This window comes from Pelodiscus sinensis, chromosome 1 (genome assembly GCF_052426305.1).
Source record: "Pelodiscus sinensis isolate ZL-2025 chromosome 1, ASM5242630v1, whole genome shotgun sequence".
Lineage (NCBI taxonomy): Eukaryota > Metazoa > Chordata > Testudines > Trionychidae > Pelodiscus > Pelodiscus sinensis.
In genome coordinates, this window is record NC_143052.1 from 148,983,049 (window position 1) to 149,002,893 (window position 19,845).

General features: G+C 47.1%; 1 protein-coding gene across 4 annotated transcripts in view; it reads right to left on the minus strand.

Annotated features, from left to right (window-relative positions):
* LOC102453546 (galactosylgalactosylxylosylprotein 3-beta-glucuronosyltransferase 1-like) overlaps nucleotides 1-19,845 on the minus strand; it is a 43,162-nt gene continuing 23,317 nt past the window's right edge. For 2 of the 4 annotated variants that reach the window (XM_075905755.2, XM_014577800.4), the window contains 6 exons: nucleotides 13,809-14,022; nucleotides 12,031-12,179; nucleotides 7,685-8,220; nucleotides 4,951-5,247; nucleotides 4,282-4,389; nucleotides 1-162 (listed from right to left, as the gene is read on the minus strand). In XM_075905755.2, coding sequence (XP_075761870.1) covers nucleotides 4,303-4,389; nucleotides 4,951-5,247; nucleotides 7,685-8,220; nucleotides 12,031-12,142 — 1,032 coding nt within the window. In that variant the 5' untranslated portion in view covers nucleotides 12,143-12,179; nucleotides 13,809-14,022 and the 3' untranslated portion in view covers nucleotides 1-162; nucleotides 4,282-4,302. The remainder of the gene's footprint in view (nucleotides 163-4,281; nucleotides 4,390-4,950; nucleotides 5,248-7,684; nucleotides 8,221-12,030; nucleotides 12,180-13,808; nucleotides 14,023-19,845) is intronic. The other 2 variants (XR_016347702.1, XM_089772402.1) reach the window with 2 other exon arrangements.

The window sequence follows — 19,845 nt, forward strand, 5'->3', positions numbered from 1 at the left end:
TAAGCTCTCACACTGGTTTTTACTGACTCTGGGGCAGTGAGGATGTTGTTAGACATGGTCACAACCTGGGCACTCCTTCAAGGTTTCAACAAAGTGCTGAGCAGAGCTGGTGGTGTGGGAGGCTGCTGTTGACACATCGTGGCAGTAAACTCTCCTGTGCCCCTGCAGAACCAAACAAGAAATGGAGTAAGAAAGGCATGGTACAGACAAATACCTCAAGACCGCGTCACACACTCTGTTTCAGGAGGCCCAGTTCTGAGTGGGGTGTCCCTTGGCTCCATTCAACACTGTTCCATTTCATGGCTTAGAAGGGACAGGCTACAGCTCAGAACAAGCCCAAGCATTAGTGGGCATGGCTGAAGCATGGCTGGGTACCACCTATGTTACAAAGTGCTGTAACTGAATCAAAGGGCAATTATATTGTCACCGGGGTCTTTGGCATAGCTGTAACTCAAGCACAGACAAGACTAAGCCAGGGTTATACCACAATTGTGTAATGCAGCTCTATCATTTTATTTCCTGTCCTCACAGGCGAGAAGCTACCGCATAACAAGGATACTGTGTAGCACTGTGCTTAAGGATCGTTATTTTATATAGCATGTGAAGTGTTGGCTTTAATCAATACACATGCCCAGAACGGAGATGGATGACATAAAAATGTAACGGTAGAACACCCAGACAGTTCCCACACATGCCTATGGCAAAGGAAAATAGAAAGAGGACTGTGCTCTTTTTTTGCTCCTTTATTAAGCAGAAATGGGGCCCAAAGGGTTTTGTAAAAGAGAATAATTGTTTTTCCCCTTTCCTGCTTGGTTTTTTTTTGTTTGTTTGTTTGGTTGGTTGGTTGGTTTTTAAGAAGAGAAGGAAGGTTTCCCTGTTTTTTTCTGGAGGTTTTCTTGGAGGCTTTTAAATGTGGCTTGTTAGCTTTCTTAGGCTCTTTATTCACAGTGGAGTGGAAACTGAATGTTTAACACAGAGGGTATGTCTAGACTACATGGCTCCATTGACGGAGCCATGTAGATGAGTTTACTAGACATAGGAAAATGAAGCAGCGATTTAAATAATCGCCACTTCATTTACATCAAAATGGCCACCGCGCTGTGCCGATCAGCTGTTTGGCTGCATAGCGGGGCAGTCTGGACTCGCCACAGTCAACAAGGGAAGCCTTTGTTGACCGCTCCGTTATGCCTTGTGAAATGAGGCTTACCAGAGCGGTCGACAAAGGTTTCCCTTGTTGACCGCGGCATGTCCAGACTGCCCTGCTGTGCCGCCAAACAGCTGATTGGCACAGTGCGGCGGCCATTTTGATGTAAATGAAGCGGTGATTATTTAAATCGCCGCTTCATTTTCCTATGTCTAGTAAACTCATCTACATAGCTCCGTCGATGGAGCCATGTAGTCTAGACATACCCAGAGTGCTTTTTGCTGAAGTGTGTTTGTAAATAGGCACTGAATAATAATCATATAATATACACCTCACTCATATACTGGATTTTCATCAGCAGACCTAGAAGGCATTAACACACAATTTTTTAAAAAGCCCTTTAAGGAGGCTGAATGATAATGACTTTTCCCCTTAACTAAGTACATAGGATGAGATTGGGTGCTTTGCCTCTTAGAACTCTAATCCAGAATTTGTAGCATAGGAGGAGGCGGCACCATGGGGGCTTTAAGCCATCTTGAAGTATTCCTTATCTGGAGCTGTTCTGGTGCCTATAATGTAATTTAGGCAACTTTAGGGATTTCCCCCATCCTTGATACTCCCCTCTCTTGCATCTCACCAAGCATACCTCCTGTGCCAAAGGCTAAGTCTACACTACCAGGTTATTTTGAAATAATAACTCCCCCAAAAAACTATTTTGAAATAAGCTTATTCCTCTTGGGTATGTCTACACAGCAGGGCTAAAGCTGAAATACGCTTCCAACTTGAGTTATGCCAATTGCATAGCTTAATTCAAAATAGCTTATTTTAGCTTTTGGTGCTGTCTACACAGCAGGAAGTCCGAGTTACAGCACTCTTTCTCTGACTTCCCCTATCCTTGTACAATGAGGGTTACAGGAGTCAAAATAAAGCAGTCCTCCAGCTCAACTTTATTTCAACATTATGTCAAAATAACTGCTTGTAGTGTAGACGCGGACTATGTTATTTTGGAATAATGTTAGTTATTCTGAAATAACGCTGCTGTGTAGACATAGCCACAGTTTGCAAGGTGGTCCTCATAGAGCAGCCTTATAGCTGTCTTCTGCAGTGCCTCTGCTGGGAGAATCCTTCACTAGCTGGATAAGTTTTTTCTAGGGCCCCTTTTTGTCATGCCTCCCCTTTTGCCTACCATAAAGGGGTTGGAGTTTGGGCTGAGGACCTCACTCATGGTCCTTAATCCTACCAGTTTTTCAATCCTCCATCGAATACATCAGGGTGAACAAAATCAGAAAGTCTAACACAGGAACCAACAGAATTTATTTTTCTTTTTAAACTTCCAAGCAATTTTTATCCCGAAAACAAGGAAAACAAGGATATAAGTATAATTGTTTTGCCCTTATTATGTCCCTTTTAACAGATAACCGTGCTCTCTCACAGATCCACATCACACTGCACTCATATGGGAAAGCACCATCCATGGTTTGGGGGCATACGAAGAGGAAGTAGATGGTGCTCATAGGTGAGGTCTATAGGACTGTTATGTCCCCTGGCATTGTGCCTGTGGTATCCAAGAGAATTGCACCCCTCTCAGGAAGTCTTGCAAGTAGTCTAATGGGGGGTTAATCAAGTGTTGAACCTAGCAGCAAGCAAGGTTGCCTCATCCTTATTCCCGGGATCTAAGTTATCACAGTGAAGGGCAGAGAGACTTCAGAGAGGCACAGGACTCTACCAGACAGATCTAACCCATACCGGGGACAAATCCCCAGGCGAGAGACATTGCATGTTTACTAAGAGACAGATATAAGCCTAGTATTACAACTGGAGAACTCTTCAGTGAGGCTGTTGGGTTTTCAATGAAGTGTCTTCGTGCCAGATACCTGCTACTTTGGCGATCCCTGCAGAAAGGTGTGATACACACCTTCTGGCATATTGGAGCAGCTTCCCCCTGAACAGATCCGGAAGATGTTGGGTCAATTTCAATGTTGGTGCAAGTGGGAACTGAAGTCAACAGAACTGCTCCTGTTCGCACCAGCTGAGAACCTGACCTACATGAACTAAATAGGACAGTCGCTGAAAGGGACAAAACAAGGGACCCCCCACAATTAAACACAACAGTTTGTGCAGCCTGAGTGAAAGCCAGACTGAAGCAGCCCCAGTCCTGTGTGTCTTGGGCCTAGAGAGACTCAGGTAGCACACAGACCACCCATGGGATACAGAAGCACACTCCTGGGTGTGTGCTGCTGCTGTGCGCAGAAGTGGAGCTTACTCTACCTTTCCCACAGTTGCCACTATCGGGTCAGCAATGGTGGGAGTGGCAGTGTGCACAGGATGCTAGGCAGCCCTGGTATCATCACTGGCAGTTCAAAGCAGCTCTAGATGACACTGGTAGTGATTATGACACTGGTAGCCACCAACTTCTTGTCTACACTAGAGCTGCCATTACTGCCATTGCTGGTAGACCCAGAGGGAAAATTTTGACAAAGAAGCCTAGTGTAGACAAAAATGAGGAGTCAAAGTTGCTGGCAAAGGGGGTACGTGCACAGGTTCTCGTCACTCAGCATACTGCTCCTTGCAACCGACAGATGCCATGGTAGAAAGTGCTGTGTCAAATAACCCAGCATGGCAGAAGCAGGATCTGAAGTGATTGGGAGGAGAAAATCCTTTCCTGTGGGCTGCCATCAGGCTGTGTAGCCCTCTTGTGACTGTGTTGCGGCCCCTGGGTCCCAGCAACCCCTCACAGTTTCTGTGTCACTCCCTGCATTGGCAAGACACTGGCCACTAGACCCTGCAATTGATGGAAATCTCTCAAGACCAGCTGGGTTTACAGGGTTTTTTTCCTTCTGTAATGGTAGAAATCTTGCAGGATCAGCTATGTCCTAAGTTTGGGGTCACATCAGAATCAGAACAATCCTTCTAGGTTTGCTTTTGACATGGAACCAAAATCGCAAGGGTGGATATCGATCCATGAATTCAAACCCCAGCCCATCTGAAATCCAGTCATTGTTGATAGAACCACTCTCAACAGACCTCACAAAAAAACAGGGTGGGGTGGGTGTGTCTGTGGACCCGGCCAACTTTAGATGTATACAGAGAGATATTAACAAGAACAGTATGAGAGTCCACGGTACAGGGATACTCACAGCGTGGGGCTGTCTCTCCATTTACACCTCCATTCTTAGGTCGGAAAATCCCTGTTTGCCTTCGTTACCTAGCATTGGCCTCTCAGTCCTGGTATGCCAGACCAAAACCTGCAGGGAAACACCCAGAGAGTTCACAGCTGCTTTGGATTCCATGGACAAAGACTAGTAATCTCAGTGTGTTCGTTCCTGAACAGTCAGGGCTCTGAAATAGGTTAGGGGTTTGGGTGAAAGTGACCCGAGTCAGAGCTAGAGTCAGAGTTTATTAGAACTCTGATAGCCAACAAATTAATCTAACATGAATAAAATAAACAATTGCAATGAAGAGAGATGGGCCTGACTCCAGATCAGCCTTCTGCTACAAACTCTAGAATGCAGTAGGGAATTGGGGGGGGGGGGGGGTCTGAATTCTGCAGCTGAGACCCAACTCTCATACGATATTATAACAGATCACCATAGTGCCTCTTTGGACTCATATAGCTTTTCATCTGCTAAGCGCTTCACACCCATTAACTGATTTGCCTAGCGATTGTTCTGTGCTAATGGGCTTTGGTGTATGGTCAGGTGCAATGGAGGAGGGACAGGACCATGACAGGGGGTGTGTTTATAAGGGAGGTTGAATGTAGACCCCAGAAGGGGAAACTGTGCTTTGAAATCCCTTGTCATGCTGACCTTTGTGCAGTTGGCTGCTTTGGGCTCCAGTCCATCCAAAGTCACCAGATCCTTCAGCAAGCTGCTTTCTTGGTAGCCTCCTTTTACTCCCTCCAGCTTGAAAGTGGCTTGAGGCCTCTCCAAGATCAGTCTGATGCTGACTGCAAATCCAGCCATGTCAATAGCAAAGGGCCGGTTAGGGTCAAAAACCACCTTCCAGCCCACCACTTTCCCCGCTGGGCTCACTATGGGAGACTCGTACCTCAGACCCCCAGCGAAGGCCACTGGCCATACGGATACCCTCCTTGTATAGCGCATCTGTGTGCCAGAGAGAAGCAGTGCAGTGAAAGGTTCAATGCTGTCAGATCACCCCCACCTCCCTATGTGCACCACGCCCCTCCTGCTCTATCGCCCATTGACTCCTTTCCCCTGGCATCACCTGCATGAACCACCCTGCCTTTAACCCCTTGCATCCTTCTCCTCTTCATTCTTTGCCTTCTCTCTGCTCATTTCCACCCTTCAGACTGCCCCAGGATTTCCCCCTCCTCTCCTCTCCACCTCACCCTTGTGATCACCCCCACCCTGCCTGCCCACTTGACTTTGTACTCATACCTCATCAATGCCCTGCTCACAATGCTCACCTTCCCATCTCCAGCCCCTTCTTCACAATGCTAAAATCAAAGCAACTCGGTTCTCATTGCCCTACCTTCCCACTGTCCCCACCTTCCAACTCATCTTCACTTCCATTCACCTTCTTGCTAAGAGGTAAATCTCTCCTTATTCACTACCACAGCATCAATCTCCCCTTCATCTGTGCCTTTCTAACACCTAAGTGGTTCTAGGCAGGACACTCTGTCCATCAATGCTATGGGCTAGGGATGTGACATTGTAATTGCCAGGAGGTCTGAGGTCACTTTTACCTCCCTCTCCTCCTCTTCCTTCCTGTCATTCTCCTGTGTTTAACACCTGGCTATTCAAGTTACATCACCCTGTAACCTCCAATCATCTGCCATCTACTATCCTCCAGAGACAATGGGGGGCGGGGGGAAAGGCAGAATCCCACCCTCTTCCCAGAATATTCAGATCTTATCTAACCTCTTATTGGCCTTTGGCTGATTGTTCCATAATAATATGAACATTCCTCAGTGCTGTTAAGCCACATTACCCTAACCAGGCCTGCAAGTTCCTACCAATCACTCCAGCCAACTCCATACTTTGTCTAACTCAAGTAGTCTCCACGGCAAGCCACTCTCTTTTGACTCTCCCTCATTCTCCTCCCCAGCAATCTTCTCTGTGCTATCACCAGGGCTACTTCCTAGAAGTGCATGGGGCTCCCTAAGGGTATGTCTACACTACATGGCTCCGTCGATGGAGCCATGTAGATTTGTTTATTGGGCAAAGGGAAATGAAGCGGCGATTTAAATAATCGCCTCTTCATTTAAATTTAAATGGCTGCCACGCTGAGCCAACAAACAGCTGATCAGCTGTTTGTCGGCTCAGCGCGCTAGTCTGGACGCTCCATGGTCGACATCAAAGCCCTTTGTCGACCGCCCCGGTAAACCTCATCCCACGAGGAATAATGGGATGGTCGACAAAGGGCTTTGATGTCGACAGCGGAGCATCCAGACTAGCGTGCTGAGCCAACAAACAGCTGATCAGCTGTTTGTCAGCTCAGCGCGGCAGCCATGTAAATTTAAATGAAACAGTGATTATTTAAATCGCCGCTTCATTTCCCTTTGCCTACAACCCTAATCTACATGGCTCTATCGATGGAGCCATGTAGTCTAGACACAGCCTAAGAGTGCCCACATGGGATGCAGGAAAGGATGAACTAATGAAGGATGACAAGACTTTTTAGCCTCAAGAAGACCAAATAACTTCTGAGGATTGGAAATGGGGCCTACAGGATAACTTGGACATGCATTTCAGGTGATGCTTGATGGTGTGGTGAACCTTACTGGACAATCATCCCCTTGAGTTTGCAATAGGCTGAAAAATTCAGAGCAAATGGCATCCCCATGAAATATCCTGTTTGGCTTCCTGCTTCTACAATCCCTGGCCTGGAAATACCACGAGTATGACCGTTTCTCATTCACGCTTGCTCTTTTTCTCTCAGCTCAGACCCAGAGTACAGAGGAATGAGGAAAGGAAAACAATGGTGGATTGGAAAGTTGACCAAACTTTTTCCAACCTCCATAAAAAACTCAAGGGCAGGTTTGAGTTCTGAAGTTTTTGTCTGATGCTTTTTAAAACCAAATAAGTTCATCCTGACCCTCCAGTGGTCTGCAGCATTTGCTCTACGACCCCCTCCCCGAACAGACTTGATGAGAGGAGTCTTTTGCCATGGATACAAAGACTTGGCACCATCTCCTGGCACCAGCATGGCCATGCACCTTAGCAGGGGGCAAAGAGGGGTAGAATTGTCCATCTATATCACACCACAGCTGTGGAGTTGCCCTGCCCCTGCATCCCATGGCTGGAACACTCCTTCCTCACTAGGAAATAAAGGGTGGTAGATTTGCATAGCTGTCAGCTTTCTAGCCCTGCCTGCCCTGCACCACCTTGCATGTGAAGGCAGAGGGAGCCCCTGTGGAGCCCTTGAGAGGGCTCCCAAGCCCTTCTCCTCCTCTGGGCAGGAGAACCATGCTAGCACCACTGGGTCAGGGTTCTCTGTAACTGCAGAGCACAGGGCAGGCTTTTTATGGGCAACAGCTACACGTCATTCGCCTCTTTCATGAAGTGCAATGGCTCCTACCTCCTCAAAGAGCTCCAGGCTATAGGTGTTATCATCATCAGCAAAGTACACCACCCCTTCTGGTGGCTGCGTGTTGTTGAAGCTGTTTCTTATCCAGTGCAGCCCCAGGTTCCTCTGCAATGTCCCCCTTGGCTTGTGGGTTGGGATAAAGGCTCCACCCATCTTCAGGCTCTGGGGGCTCTCCACATTCAAGTGTGTGAAATTGAGCCCTGCCTTCTCCAGCAGGTTGGACACCAGGTTGGTCCTCCGGGGCGAGTCCTCCACCACCACCCAGTGCAGGTTCTGCACATGTAAGAAGGTGTTGGCTAGCCGGGTCAGCTCAGCCTTCTGCACTGGCCGGGTGTAAGTGGGTGTGATTACAAAGATGGTTGGGAGAGTGTCCGACCAAGGGGGAGGGCGGGAATACACATAGTTCTGGATGACTTTTGGAGCCACCCCTGAGGCTTGCTGCCAGCTGCATGATGGGAGCCCTTCTTCCCTCAGTGGGGATGTGCTGTTGAAGTGAGCTTTAGCAGTTGCATTTTCATCGGTCTCTTCTGAGGCAAAAAAGAAGAAGCTGGATGTTAGAGAATAAAGAACAGCCTGGTCACTGATACATTAAAGCATATTTGATAATTATCTATGCTCTCTCTGCGGCAGGTGCCCTGGCTCTTCAACGTTTTCATTCTGCAAACCACTTCATAAGAGAATAATCCTCTCACAGAGCTATATTTCCCCTTACCCTACTGCTTGGTACGACAGAGGTTTCGCCCTGAAAATTACTTTTGATCCATGAAGAACAGATTCAGAACCACAGAGGTGGGACCTTTTTGAATGTGTGAATGGTACAACGTGAGTGCCTCCTGACCAAAACTGTTCAGAGCTGGAAGATTATGTGCCAAATTTCAGCGGAACGGAAATGTTGCCTAGACTTCACTAGTGGTGCTGATGGTACACTGCAAGAGATATCCCTTTACAGGCAATCTACAGGCCAACAAAGAAAAAGAATCTTAGATATACCAGAACTGTACTGATGTAGTGTCAAACTTACATTCTTAGGGTATGTCTACACTACCACCCTAGTTCGAACTAGGGTGGTAATGTAGGCAACCGGAGTTGCAAATGAAGCCCGGGATTTGAATTTCCCGGGCTTCATTTGCATCTTGCCGGGTGCCGCCATTTTTAAATGTCCGCTAGTGCGGACTCCGTGCTGCGTGTAGCCACGGGGCACGGAGTCCGCACTAGCAGACATTTAAAAATGGCGGCACCCGGCAAGATGCAAATGAAGCCCGGGAAATTCAAATCCCTGGGCTTCATTTGCAACTCCGGTTGCCTACATTACCACCCTAGTTCGAATTAGGGTGGCAGTGTAGACATACCCTTAAAGATGAAATAAAGTGTAGAGGGGATGGGCCGTGAACCAAACTCTTGGGTCTGAACATCCCTGAAGTTCAGGGAAATGTACTGTAAAGCAGAGTTTCTACAACTTTATCATGTGTATACATTTTTCAGATGGAGAGATTCACACCCATGCTTCCCCTCCCAACTCCCAAAACTACAGCAGCCATAGTGCTTGCTTACTTGAAAACCCTGCAGCCACTCAGTGAAGAGACTGCATTGAAATAAGTATCTTCAATGTGATGGAAGTGTCACCCTCAGTTTTGTAACTGTGCTCTTTGTTTCCCCACCCTATTTAATACTAATTAGGTCTTTGGGAAGTGGCAACTCTAAAAGAGTCTTAGGCAGGGCCAAACCAGTAGAGGCGGTCATTACAATGGGTTGAAAAAATGGAAAATAATTTGAGAAAAAATTAGAAATTTCAAAGTTGTTTCCTTGTGCAGTTTTCAAAAGGGAAAGATTGTATGTTTGTGACATACTTCAAGGGTACAAATCTGGAACTGTGGGACTACTGTGCTGTTTTGAGGTACAGAGTGAACACTGTTTACTGGAAATTTTTCATTCAAAACACTTTAACAATTTTTTTCTCCCTCTCTTTCTCCTCCACAGCCTTATTTTACCACTGAAAAAAGGGGCGGGGGATAAAAGGATGAAGAAAAAAAGTTAAACAGAAAACAGTCAAAAAGTTCGTTTTCTAATTTTTAAAAAAAATTAATTCAATTTTCCGAATTAGAAAAGGGTGATTTTTTGTTAAAAAATGTGATAGTTGAAAAATTCTGATGAGATCTAAAAGTCACTGCAATCCATGGTCTCCCAGTATGGTGCTTTATCCCCGCTAGTGAAGGCTGTCACCTAGCTATTAATAAATATGCTACAGCCTTAACTCACAGAACAGCCTTTTTTAGCTCAAGCGGTAGAGGTTCATATACTGAGATCCAGAGGTCCCAAGTTCAATCCCCACTGCTAATGAGCTGCCTTGGAATGATGATGTCACAAGTGGGGGTTATGTAACGTTATTGTATGTCACATTACCACTGTGTCCAAATCAGCCGGGCTGTGTCTACACTGGGCCACTTATTCTGGAAAATCAGCCACTTTTCCGGAATAAGCTGTGAGCTGTCTACACTGGCCCTTGAATTTCCAGAAAAGCAACGATGCTCTACTATACAAAATCAGCCGCTATTCCGGAAAAACTATTCTGCTCCCACTCGGGCATAAGTCCTTATTCCGGAACACTGTTCCGGAAAAGGGCCAGTGTAGACAGCCCAGTAGTCTTTTCCGGAAAAAAGCCCCGATCGCGAAAATGGCAATCTGGGCTCTTTTCCGGAAAAGCGCGTCTACATTGGCCACAGACGCTTTTCCGGAAAAAAGGGCTTTTCCAGAAAAGCAGCCTGCCAATATAGATGCTCCTTTTCCGGAAAAACTGAAAACGGAATAGTATTCCATTTTAAGCATTTCCAGAAATTCATGCCAGTGTAGACACAGCCCCTGTGTGTCAGATGAAAAAGCTGTGTGGCCCTCTCATGAACTGCAGAGGGGTGTGAAAACTGGTGTTGCAGTGATGTTGTTGCTGTTGTTACCGCTTTGCTGAGTGGTAGCACATTTGGAGCTTTGCAATGGGCCATCTTCCATTTGGAAGAGGGAATTTGGGATACAGATGCCACATAGTTCCTGTTAGTCTATCTTTATTCACAAAATAGACCTCAGTCCAGTTTACTTTGAACAGAGATGGCAAAAACAGCAGCAAACTGCACTCTCACAACTCCATTTGCAGGAACCAGCTGAGTCAACCCTATGACCAGTTCTGTAACCAGAAAGCAGCTGTCTCTCTTACCCATAACCCTTCCTTCAGCCTGCGGGCTGAGTCTGTGCCCTGCCTGCTCCCTGTATTCTATCTGGCATGCCCCTTAGCCCAAAGTTGCATGGCAAGACTGTATGGAGTTTATTATTCTCAAAACAGCATGGGCTAGTTCAGGTGGACCTGGGTGTTAACTCGCTCAGATTTGTTTCCTAAATGTCCTGCCAGTCCAACATCTCTGGTGGGAGCAAAGGAAGGGAGTAATAGTGTAGTCAGGATTCCACTCGTTTTTAAAGCCCTGTGCTATCTAAGGGTACGTCTAGACTACAGGCTTTTGTCGACAGAAGTTTTGTCGACAGATACTGTCGACAAAACTTCTGTCGACAAAGAGCGTCTAGACTACATTGAGTTCTGTCGACAAAGCAAGCTGCTTTGTCGACATGGTAGTGTAGACGCAAAGGACAGTTTACATTCAATAACACCTTCTGTCAACAGAAACTCTGTCGACAGAAGGTGTTATGCCTCGTAAAATGAGGTTTACCAGCGTCGACAAAACTGCTGAGTTCTGTCGACGTTATGTCGACAGAACTCAGCGGTAGTGTAGACGCAGGTATAGTTTTGTCGACAAAAGTCCACTTTTGTCGACAAAACTCTGTAGTCTAGACACACCCTAACTGTGCTCAGAGCAGGCCTACATGCTGTAATGCAAAAACATCAGCGGCTTCTCTACACAGGAGCTCCACTGGGGTAGTGCTATGGCAGAAAGGAAAAATCCAGCTGTAGACTAGCTGCTCTCCTGCACAAAAGAATTCCTTAGGCAGACTGACTTAGATCCTCAGAGGTATTTAGGCATCTAACGTCCACTGAAATCAATAGGACTCACGTGCCTAAAAACCTTTGAGGATCTGGGCCCATTAAGCCATAATGTCTAGAGTGGGCTTCTCTCTGAGGCTTCCTCCACACAACGGAGTCTTTAGCTGACTGGCTGAGTGCAGAAGCCAGTCCCTGAGGGTTCCCTTGGGCAAGTTTTCCTCTGTTTCACCTTTTCTGTGGAGAATTCCTATCCAGCGCTCATATCAATAGCTCCAGGCATGTCTTTCAGGAGCACCCTTGCCATGACACTGTTATGATCACACTGTAACCATGTTACAAGCAGAGCCCTGACACTTACTTCTCAGCAGGATGAGGTAGCGGGTGGCTGGGTACTGATGCCACAAGGTTAGGAGCAGGGCCCATGGCAAGACGATCAGGAGTGTGGTGAGAAGGTTACGTCTCCTTAGCATGCTGCAAAGAGCTTCCAACGCCCAGGCATCTCCCTACCTTTCAGAACAGAGCATGGAGTAAGTGGGGCTTGTACAGAGAATGACAGACACCAGCAAAGGCTAGGTCAGTGCTATCAGATATGCAGTTAACAGACCAGGTGCAACTCACGTTGAGATGGATCCTGAATGGGGCCGAGCACTTGGGCCTTTTTTAAATTTAAGCACATAACTAGTCCCATCGCTCTCCAGAACTGAGCCATTAAGGTATTTATCTGGCTGCCACACCTGGGTCAGGTACTACAGAGGCATTTTTCAAAGAATAAGTTTCTGCACATCCATCAAGGCTAAACTACCTCCTAACTGTGAACTCAGGGGACCCAGTGCATGGTGGTTTGCCTCTCTGGATCTGCAGGCAGCTGCAACAACAGTCTGAAGGGAGCTGCTAGCAATCCCATTCATCCCAAGGGGGTGTTAACTTCTGAACCGAGTAGTGACACTTCAGCCATTTGAAAATTTGACTCCTCAGGTACCGAATTTGTAGCATTATTGCAGTTGTTGTGTGCAAGACCTGAATAATTAGAGACATAAATGAACAAAGCATGGAGGCAGTAGTGGGCCTAAAGATGCCCAGTATCCCTTTTTCTCATATCATTTTAATGCAGCCCTTTTATACATATTAATTCTGATATCGTCTTTACAGTCAGATCCTGATTTTTACCCAGATCCCCTGCCTCATTCAGTGCACAGTAAAGATGATGATCACCACTTGGGTAATTAATCAATGTCTCTTTTTATCCCCCTCAATAAGTATCTGGCCACTGCATTATGTATGGTGCATCATCCAAACCATGCACTGCATATGGAATTATTAATTTCCTCTTGGGCTTTTCTGTGCCTCTCATCACCACAGAATTGGAGTGCTTATTAATAAGGTTATCTTTACAGCACCCCTGTGAAATGAGGAGAACTGAGGCACAGAGTCTTTAAAGCCCACATTTTCAGGAGGGATCACTAATTTGGGGTGCTTCATTCCTTGAGTGTCCAACTTAAGACATCTTGGGCCTGAATTTTCCCAGTTGCTCATTGCCTACCAAAAGTGCTGCAACTAGAGAGGGGTGTGTGTGTGTGTGCTGCAGTACTTCTTGGCTTGACGTGGTTTCCATCCCTATCTAGGGTTTAGAGTTGATTCAATGGCTCTCAGCACCCCCACTACACAAACTGTTCCAGCACTGCTGACACCTACAGCTCCTGTCAACTTCAATATGGGTTGTGAGTGATCCGCACTTCTGAAAATTAGACCCTAGGTGTCTCAGGTTGGGCAGTCACTTGACAAAGTATCCAAATTAGTGGCCCTTTCTTAAAACGCTGATAGAAGAGACTTGCTCACCATCACCCAGAAAGTCTATGGCAGAAACAAGGACATAGGCCAGATGCCAATTTGAGGTCCCAACTAAAAGGCCATCCTTTTCCTTCCAGAAATCCCCTGTCCCATTCATCACACAACTTCCAGTGCCTGCTTTTAGCCAGAAGCTCCCCGTCTCATTATTAAATGAGCTGCCTGTGCTATGCCCCCGGGAGCCAAGCCAAGCATCGTAATGGCAATTTCATCCTTCTGCAGCACAGCAGTCCATGTATGCACACAGAGTTGCACAGCAGTAGCGCTGCCTGTTGTCAGTGGGGGACTCACCACGTTGCTGTCAGCAGAGTGGCTCGCTGTTGACCTGTTTTGACACCAGCGTGTGCCAGACTTTACTCCCCTCGCCCTCCTGGTAAGAGCTGTGCCCTGATTCCTCTGGGATTCTTCTCAGGTGCTGAGTGCATATATTGAGCTCTTCCCAATGGGCCTCTTCCCTCATGCCTGTCTACCAGACAGTGGCTGCACAGGTGCTCCCCCTGGAAGCCTACGGGAATAAAATTTTCATTAGCCACAAAGACAGAGGTTTCCCTTGAGCAATAAAAGCAGTGACTGTGACCATGCGTCCTGAGAACCAGAGAGCTCCTGCTCTCAGCCTGGCCTCTGAACTCCCAGCTCCTCTTCCTGCTCTTCCAGGTAAAGAGCCTGTGGAAGGCCAGTGCTCTGGGACCAGTATAAGGGAAGAGAGGGAGGACAGAGAGTCCACAGCTTTGCAGATTATTCGAGAGATCCAGGTGTGAGTCCTTTATCACAGATTTCCTGTGTGACCCTGGGCAAGTCACACAGTCGCCCCGGGCCTCAGTTTCCCATGGTTGAAATGAGGATAACAACTCTGCCCTAGCTCACAGGAGTGACACGAGGATAAATAGAATCATAGAATACTAGAACTGGAAGGGACCTCGAGAGGTCATCAAGCACAGTGCCCTGCCCTCATGGCAGGCCCAGGCACCATCCAGACCATCCCTGACAGGTGTCCAACCTGCTCTTAAATATCTCCAGAGATGGAGATTCCACAACTGCCCTAGGCAATTTATTCCAGTGTTTAACCACCCTGACAGTCAGGAAGTTTTTCCTAATGTCCAACCTAAACCTCCCTTGCTGCAGTTTAAGCCCATTGCTTCTTGTCCTATCCTCACAGGCCAAGGAGAACAATTTTTCTCCCTCCTCCTTGTAACACCATTTTAGATACCTGAAAACTGCTATCATGTCCCTTGCAAGGTATGGTGATACTCTAACAACAGGGTCCCTGTCAGCACCAGAGATAGCTGGGGGCGTGCTGTAGGTTTGTTAGATCTCCTGGGACCAAGTCTTTAATCTTTTCATTGCTTTTAAATTATAATAAATAATATTAATAACTCCCACATTGGGAGGGGAATTGTTTCCCTGCCTCACATTATGGAAGCTAAGAATCAAGCAGTAAGTCTCAGATGTGTGGGGCAGGAAGCTAGGTTTTCTCTTAAGCTCCAGCATCCACTGCAGGCCCCTTTATATTTTGTGGAGCACAGATAGCAAGTGCAGCATTTTGTGTCTATAAAGGAAGACAGTGTTTGCTACAAACTCAGATTGACTCTGGAGGGAAGGAGACAACAGGAGGAGGAGGATTACTCCTGGGGGAATTTTACACCAACAAATTAAAAATTCTGCGCACGATATTTTAAAATTCTGCACATTTTATTTGTCAAAGCAATGCAATATAATCACCCTGGTTTCAATTCTTTTGGTAATTTATTTAAACTACAACACAATGGGTGGAGAATGAGAATGGAGAGTATTGGAGGAAATCCCAAACCCCCTTGCCTCATAGTAATGTAGATAGGTTTCACCCTTTATTTCTAGTTATTAGTTGGCAAATATATGCAGCAGTACGCTCAGTGTGACATCATAGGCAACTGACAAGCAAGTGAAGGCTGAGCAACCAAACTCAAAATTTATATTGGCTACTGACTATATACAGGGAAGTAGCAAACAACATGTTTGGATGGGAAATTTTTTCACTCTGAAAAGTTAGTGGTTGGAACTAGTCTAAATCAACATAAGCTTTTATAAGGCCATACTGTTCTTTGTAGCACACTAACAATATAAAGGAGCCTTAAAATGTTTATACCTGTTTTATAACCTGGGAAGGAGAGAGGGCAGAATTCTCAAAGACAATGGGAACAATTCACAAAGCAAGCAGACTGCTGCATTCTGTTCTGCTTGATGGGACAAGGTCTGCCCCATACCAAACTCTTCAGAAACACCCTAAAGCCCTGCCCTTCCATGCTGAACACATTGCAATAGCAATTAAGAGGGACAAAGTCTCTCTCTCATGGGTGCCCACCCAGCATCCCTCTACCCTCGGGTGATTGCTCTGGGTACCTGAACCAACCTGCATATGCTCCTAGAGAGGGGTATGTGACTGATCTTGTGGCTTCCCTTTGATTCCCTGCGAGAAATCATTTTACTGCAGGGAAGCAAAGAAATCTGCAGGGGACATGAATTCTGTGCACATGCAGTGAAACAGAATTCCTCCAGGAGTAGAGGATGCGGTTTTGTTACCAAGGGCATAGAAGGGAGCAGAAGACCGTTAGCAGAGTGTACAAATTCTGTTTCTAGTTCTATATCCTCAAATCCAGCCCTGTTCCTGCTCCCCAAATGCCACACAGAGCCAGAATCTGTGGGTGCAGCTCCCCAGGGCTATGTCTACACTGGCGGGTTATTGCGCAAGTACGGCGTTCTTGTGCAAGAATCCACAGAGCGTCTACACTGCCCGCCCACTCTTGCGCATGGAAATTTATAGTACAGCGTGGTAAGAGATGGCTCCTTGCGCAAGAGCTACGCTCTCTTTTTAACAGGTGTAAACCCTCTTGTGCAGGAGCTCTTGTGCAAGAGAGCATCCACACTGCCATGGATGCTCTTGCGCAAAAGCACAGTGCACACATGGCAATGTGGACGTTTTCTTGCGCAAGATGTTGCGGCGCAAGAAGCCGCAGGTGTTGACACAGCCCAGGTGTTCTTTATTCTTTTACTTCTATATCACAGGTCCCCAAAGTATGGTACTGGCCCCCTTGATGGGTTCAGTGGGCCAGCTCCCAAGGGAGGTGGGTAGAGCATGGCACTTAGCTTCTCCTTGCCTGGAGCTCTGCTCCAGCCCTGCCCATAGCTCTTGGCTGATCCTGGCCCCACCTTCCGCCCAGGGCAGAAGCTTGAGGCAGAGTGGGACCAGAAGTGGAGCCATACCCAGATGCAGGCCCAGCTGCTGGCCTCCACCATGGTTCTGTTGCAACTCCATTCCTGTCCCTGTATTCATCCTTGACTCCTGGCCATGGCTTGGTCCCTGGCCCCATCCCTGTGGCTCTAGCTTCAGTCCCCTTTCCCAAATTTGCATCCCCCCAGCCATGGCCCGCTCCTGATTCTTGGGGGTACAGACAGGAGCAAGGGGGGCACAGCCCTCAAAAGTTTGGCAACCAATGTTCTATAGGCTCATTTTCTCCTTACCAGTTTTCTATAATGCCCAGAACTGCAGAACCTTAGCACTGCATGAAACCAGCAGTCAGATCTACAGTGAGCATCACAGAGGATTCTGCTCTTCACCCTTCCTGAGTCTGAACAAGTCATTTCCTCTCTCACCGCTTTTCCTCTCCTTCCCTGTTCTCTCCTTCACTCTCTGCTTCATTCACTCCTCTTTCTCCAGGCTGCGTGTTTTTTCTGTTCCGAGAACTAGAGTTGTCCTTCATCAGTGCCGCTTGACAATAATTGTAGTCCTGATCACCCCCATGTCTCCTTCTCTCACAGGTGCTTGCACAGTTTCTTCTGTGTTGTCCCACAGGCATGGAACACGCTCCCTAAGCTAAACCACTACCCTACCCTGCTCCTGATACCTCATTGAAATCCATCTATACCATGTTGCCTGTGGGAGATGGCAAATGGCCAAGCTGGGGACCCATGGGACCTATTGAGATCTATTTGATGCATTTATTTACATTTTTAATTAAAAACAACCTCTAACTGGCTTGGAGTCATCTGTTTGTGCACACAGCTAATCTATGTAATTGTGTGTTCCCAGCCCTATTACTTTCCTCTTCCAATCTCCATTCCGTCCTTTTTCTTTATTACACCAATTTGAAGTGCATTTTCTTGGATGAAATAAGGGATCATTACACTATCTAGTCTGATCCTCCGCATAACACACTTTGTCCAGCAATTCTGGGCTGTAAATTGTATAGGGAGGGGCTTACACAGCTCTTGTTCTGACTTCGAGGGGCCTGTAAGTACTGCTGTAATATTAATTGTATTATTATTTAGTATGTTCTCCCTTGCTTTTTTCCCTTTCTAACTATCCCAGGCTCTCCCCCTCTTTTTCTAGTGCTTGCTGCAGTCTCTGTTTGTATTTTGTACCCATAACAACATTAGCTAGATGCTTGATGGATGCTTTCAATATGCTGCTTGTAACCTTCTTGAGCTGCTTTCCAATTACACATCTCTCTGCTTAATTTCATCCATCAATCTTCTGTTTTGTGTGTGCGTGTGTGTGCGCACATGCCCCCTCTGGAGGAGCGGGGTTTGACTGTTTCTTGTCTTGTCTGTGGCTGGAGCCATAAGTATCTGACTGTTGCTCAGAGCATCTGGTGCAATTGGCGCCATCACAGCTGACCGCCACCAGCCTGTTTAACTCCCAGAAGAGTTTTTGCTATCAAAATGCAATATTAACAAAGGGCAGCTCTAATTTTGGAAACAGCCCAACATTTCCACGCCTGTAAAATAAGCTCAGTTACATCTACACTGCAATGGCGTGGCCAGTATGCGTTACATCTACCATTTGCAATGGCGTGGCCAGTATGCGCGTCTATGAGCTGCAGCGAAAAAAAAATCACATGCCCATCTGCAGTATGGTATGTAATTATGCACATTAGTGAAAGGGTTTGGCAACGGGGGAGGGGGTACAAAGGGGTGGCAGGGAAAAGTCCCAACAGCAGGGAGAAGCTGCTGGGACCTTTCCCTACTGCCTCCTTGCTGCCAGAGTCTGTTCCCACTACTGAACCCTTAGGCAGGGAAAGAGGAGAGCAGCGGGGTAGGCAGCAGTGGGACACTACCCTACTAAAGAGAGCAGTGTAGCTGGGGGAAGCACTGCTTGGGCAAACAAAAAGCCTGCAGGGTATGTGGCTAGGTACATACCCACAGGCATGTCTTACCACTTGCCTGAGCCAGGCCCCTCTGTCTACATTGCTGTTTATACCTGTGCTAGGGAGGCTTGCAGGGTATGTACTCCAGCATAGATAGTAGCCTCATTGCTCCCTGAGATCAGATATAACGGGGGGCATCTCAGTGGAGTTTGGGATAGTGCTCAGGAGAACAGGATTAGATGGCAGCCTTGGGAGAACCCAAACTATGGGGTGACCTTGGAAATGACTTGAAAGCCTACTCAGGTTAAGGCAAGGGAGAGCCAGGCTGGGGCGGGCTGTGTTAGGAAGAAGCTACAGCACCCTAGGGTTTGCTAGTCAGCTACATGTGCTCAGGAAACCCAGGTCTGGGAGAGCCTTGTCGTTCATCGTCCTAGTCTACTGTCCTTGTAATGACTGTAAACTCATAACCGGGGCAAGGCCGAGGCTGGAAAATGACAATGTGGATGCAGCAGAACAAAGGAAAAGTGGGATCATACAGCATCAATAATACAGAACACATTCCTAGTGCTTCCCAACTCCACAGTACTTCCAGGCATTAAATAACCCTCCAGCTGCCTGGTGGAGGAGTTCCAGGTCAGTCTCCCCATTCTACAGGTAGGGGGAAATGGAATAATGGAAAAGGGATGCAGCTGCTGTGGGGCTGCAGTGCAGGGTCCTGCCCTACCCAGCATTTGGAGGGTGACACTCTCCCGCTCACGTGGCTCAGCTGCCCATTCTCTGAAACACACATCACTTTTGAGGGAGCAGAACCCATTCTCTGAGCCTCTCCCGGGAGCACCAAGGGGCTGGGGAAGAGAGAGAGAGAGATGCCCCAGGGGTTGAGAATGGAAGGAAGGCAGAGCTAATGGAGGATACAAACTGGGACAGAGAGGGGAATGGAGCAAAGTAAGGGGAAATGCTGAGGAGAAGAGTCCAAGGAAATACTGGGGTAGGCAGTCTGCCCTCGAGATCTGTAAGCTTAGGTTAGGTCTACACTAGAGAGTCAGGTCAATGTAGGACTGCTTACCCAATTACATCAATGTATGTGCTACAGCCTTGCTCCTACCAATATAAAGATACGTCTACACTGCACGCTTATTTTGAAATAAGCCATTCCAGAAGAAATACTCCAAAATAGCTTATTTACACTTCAGGGAAGCTTCAAAATT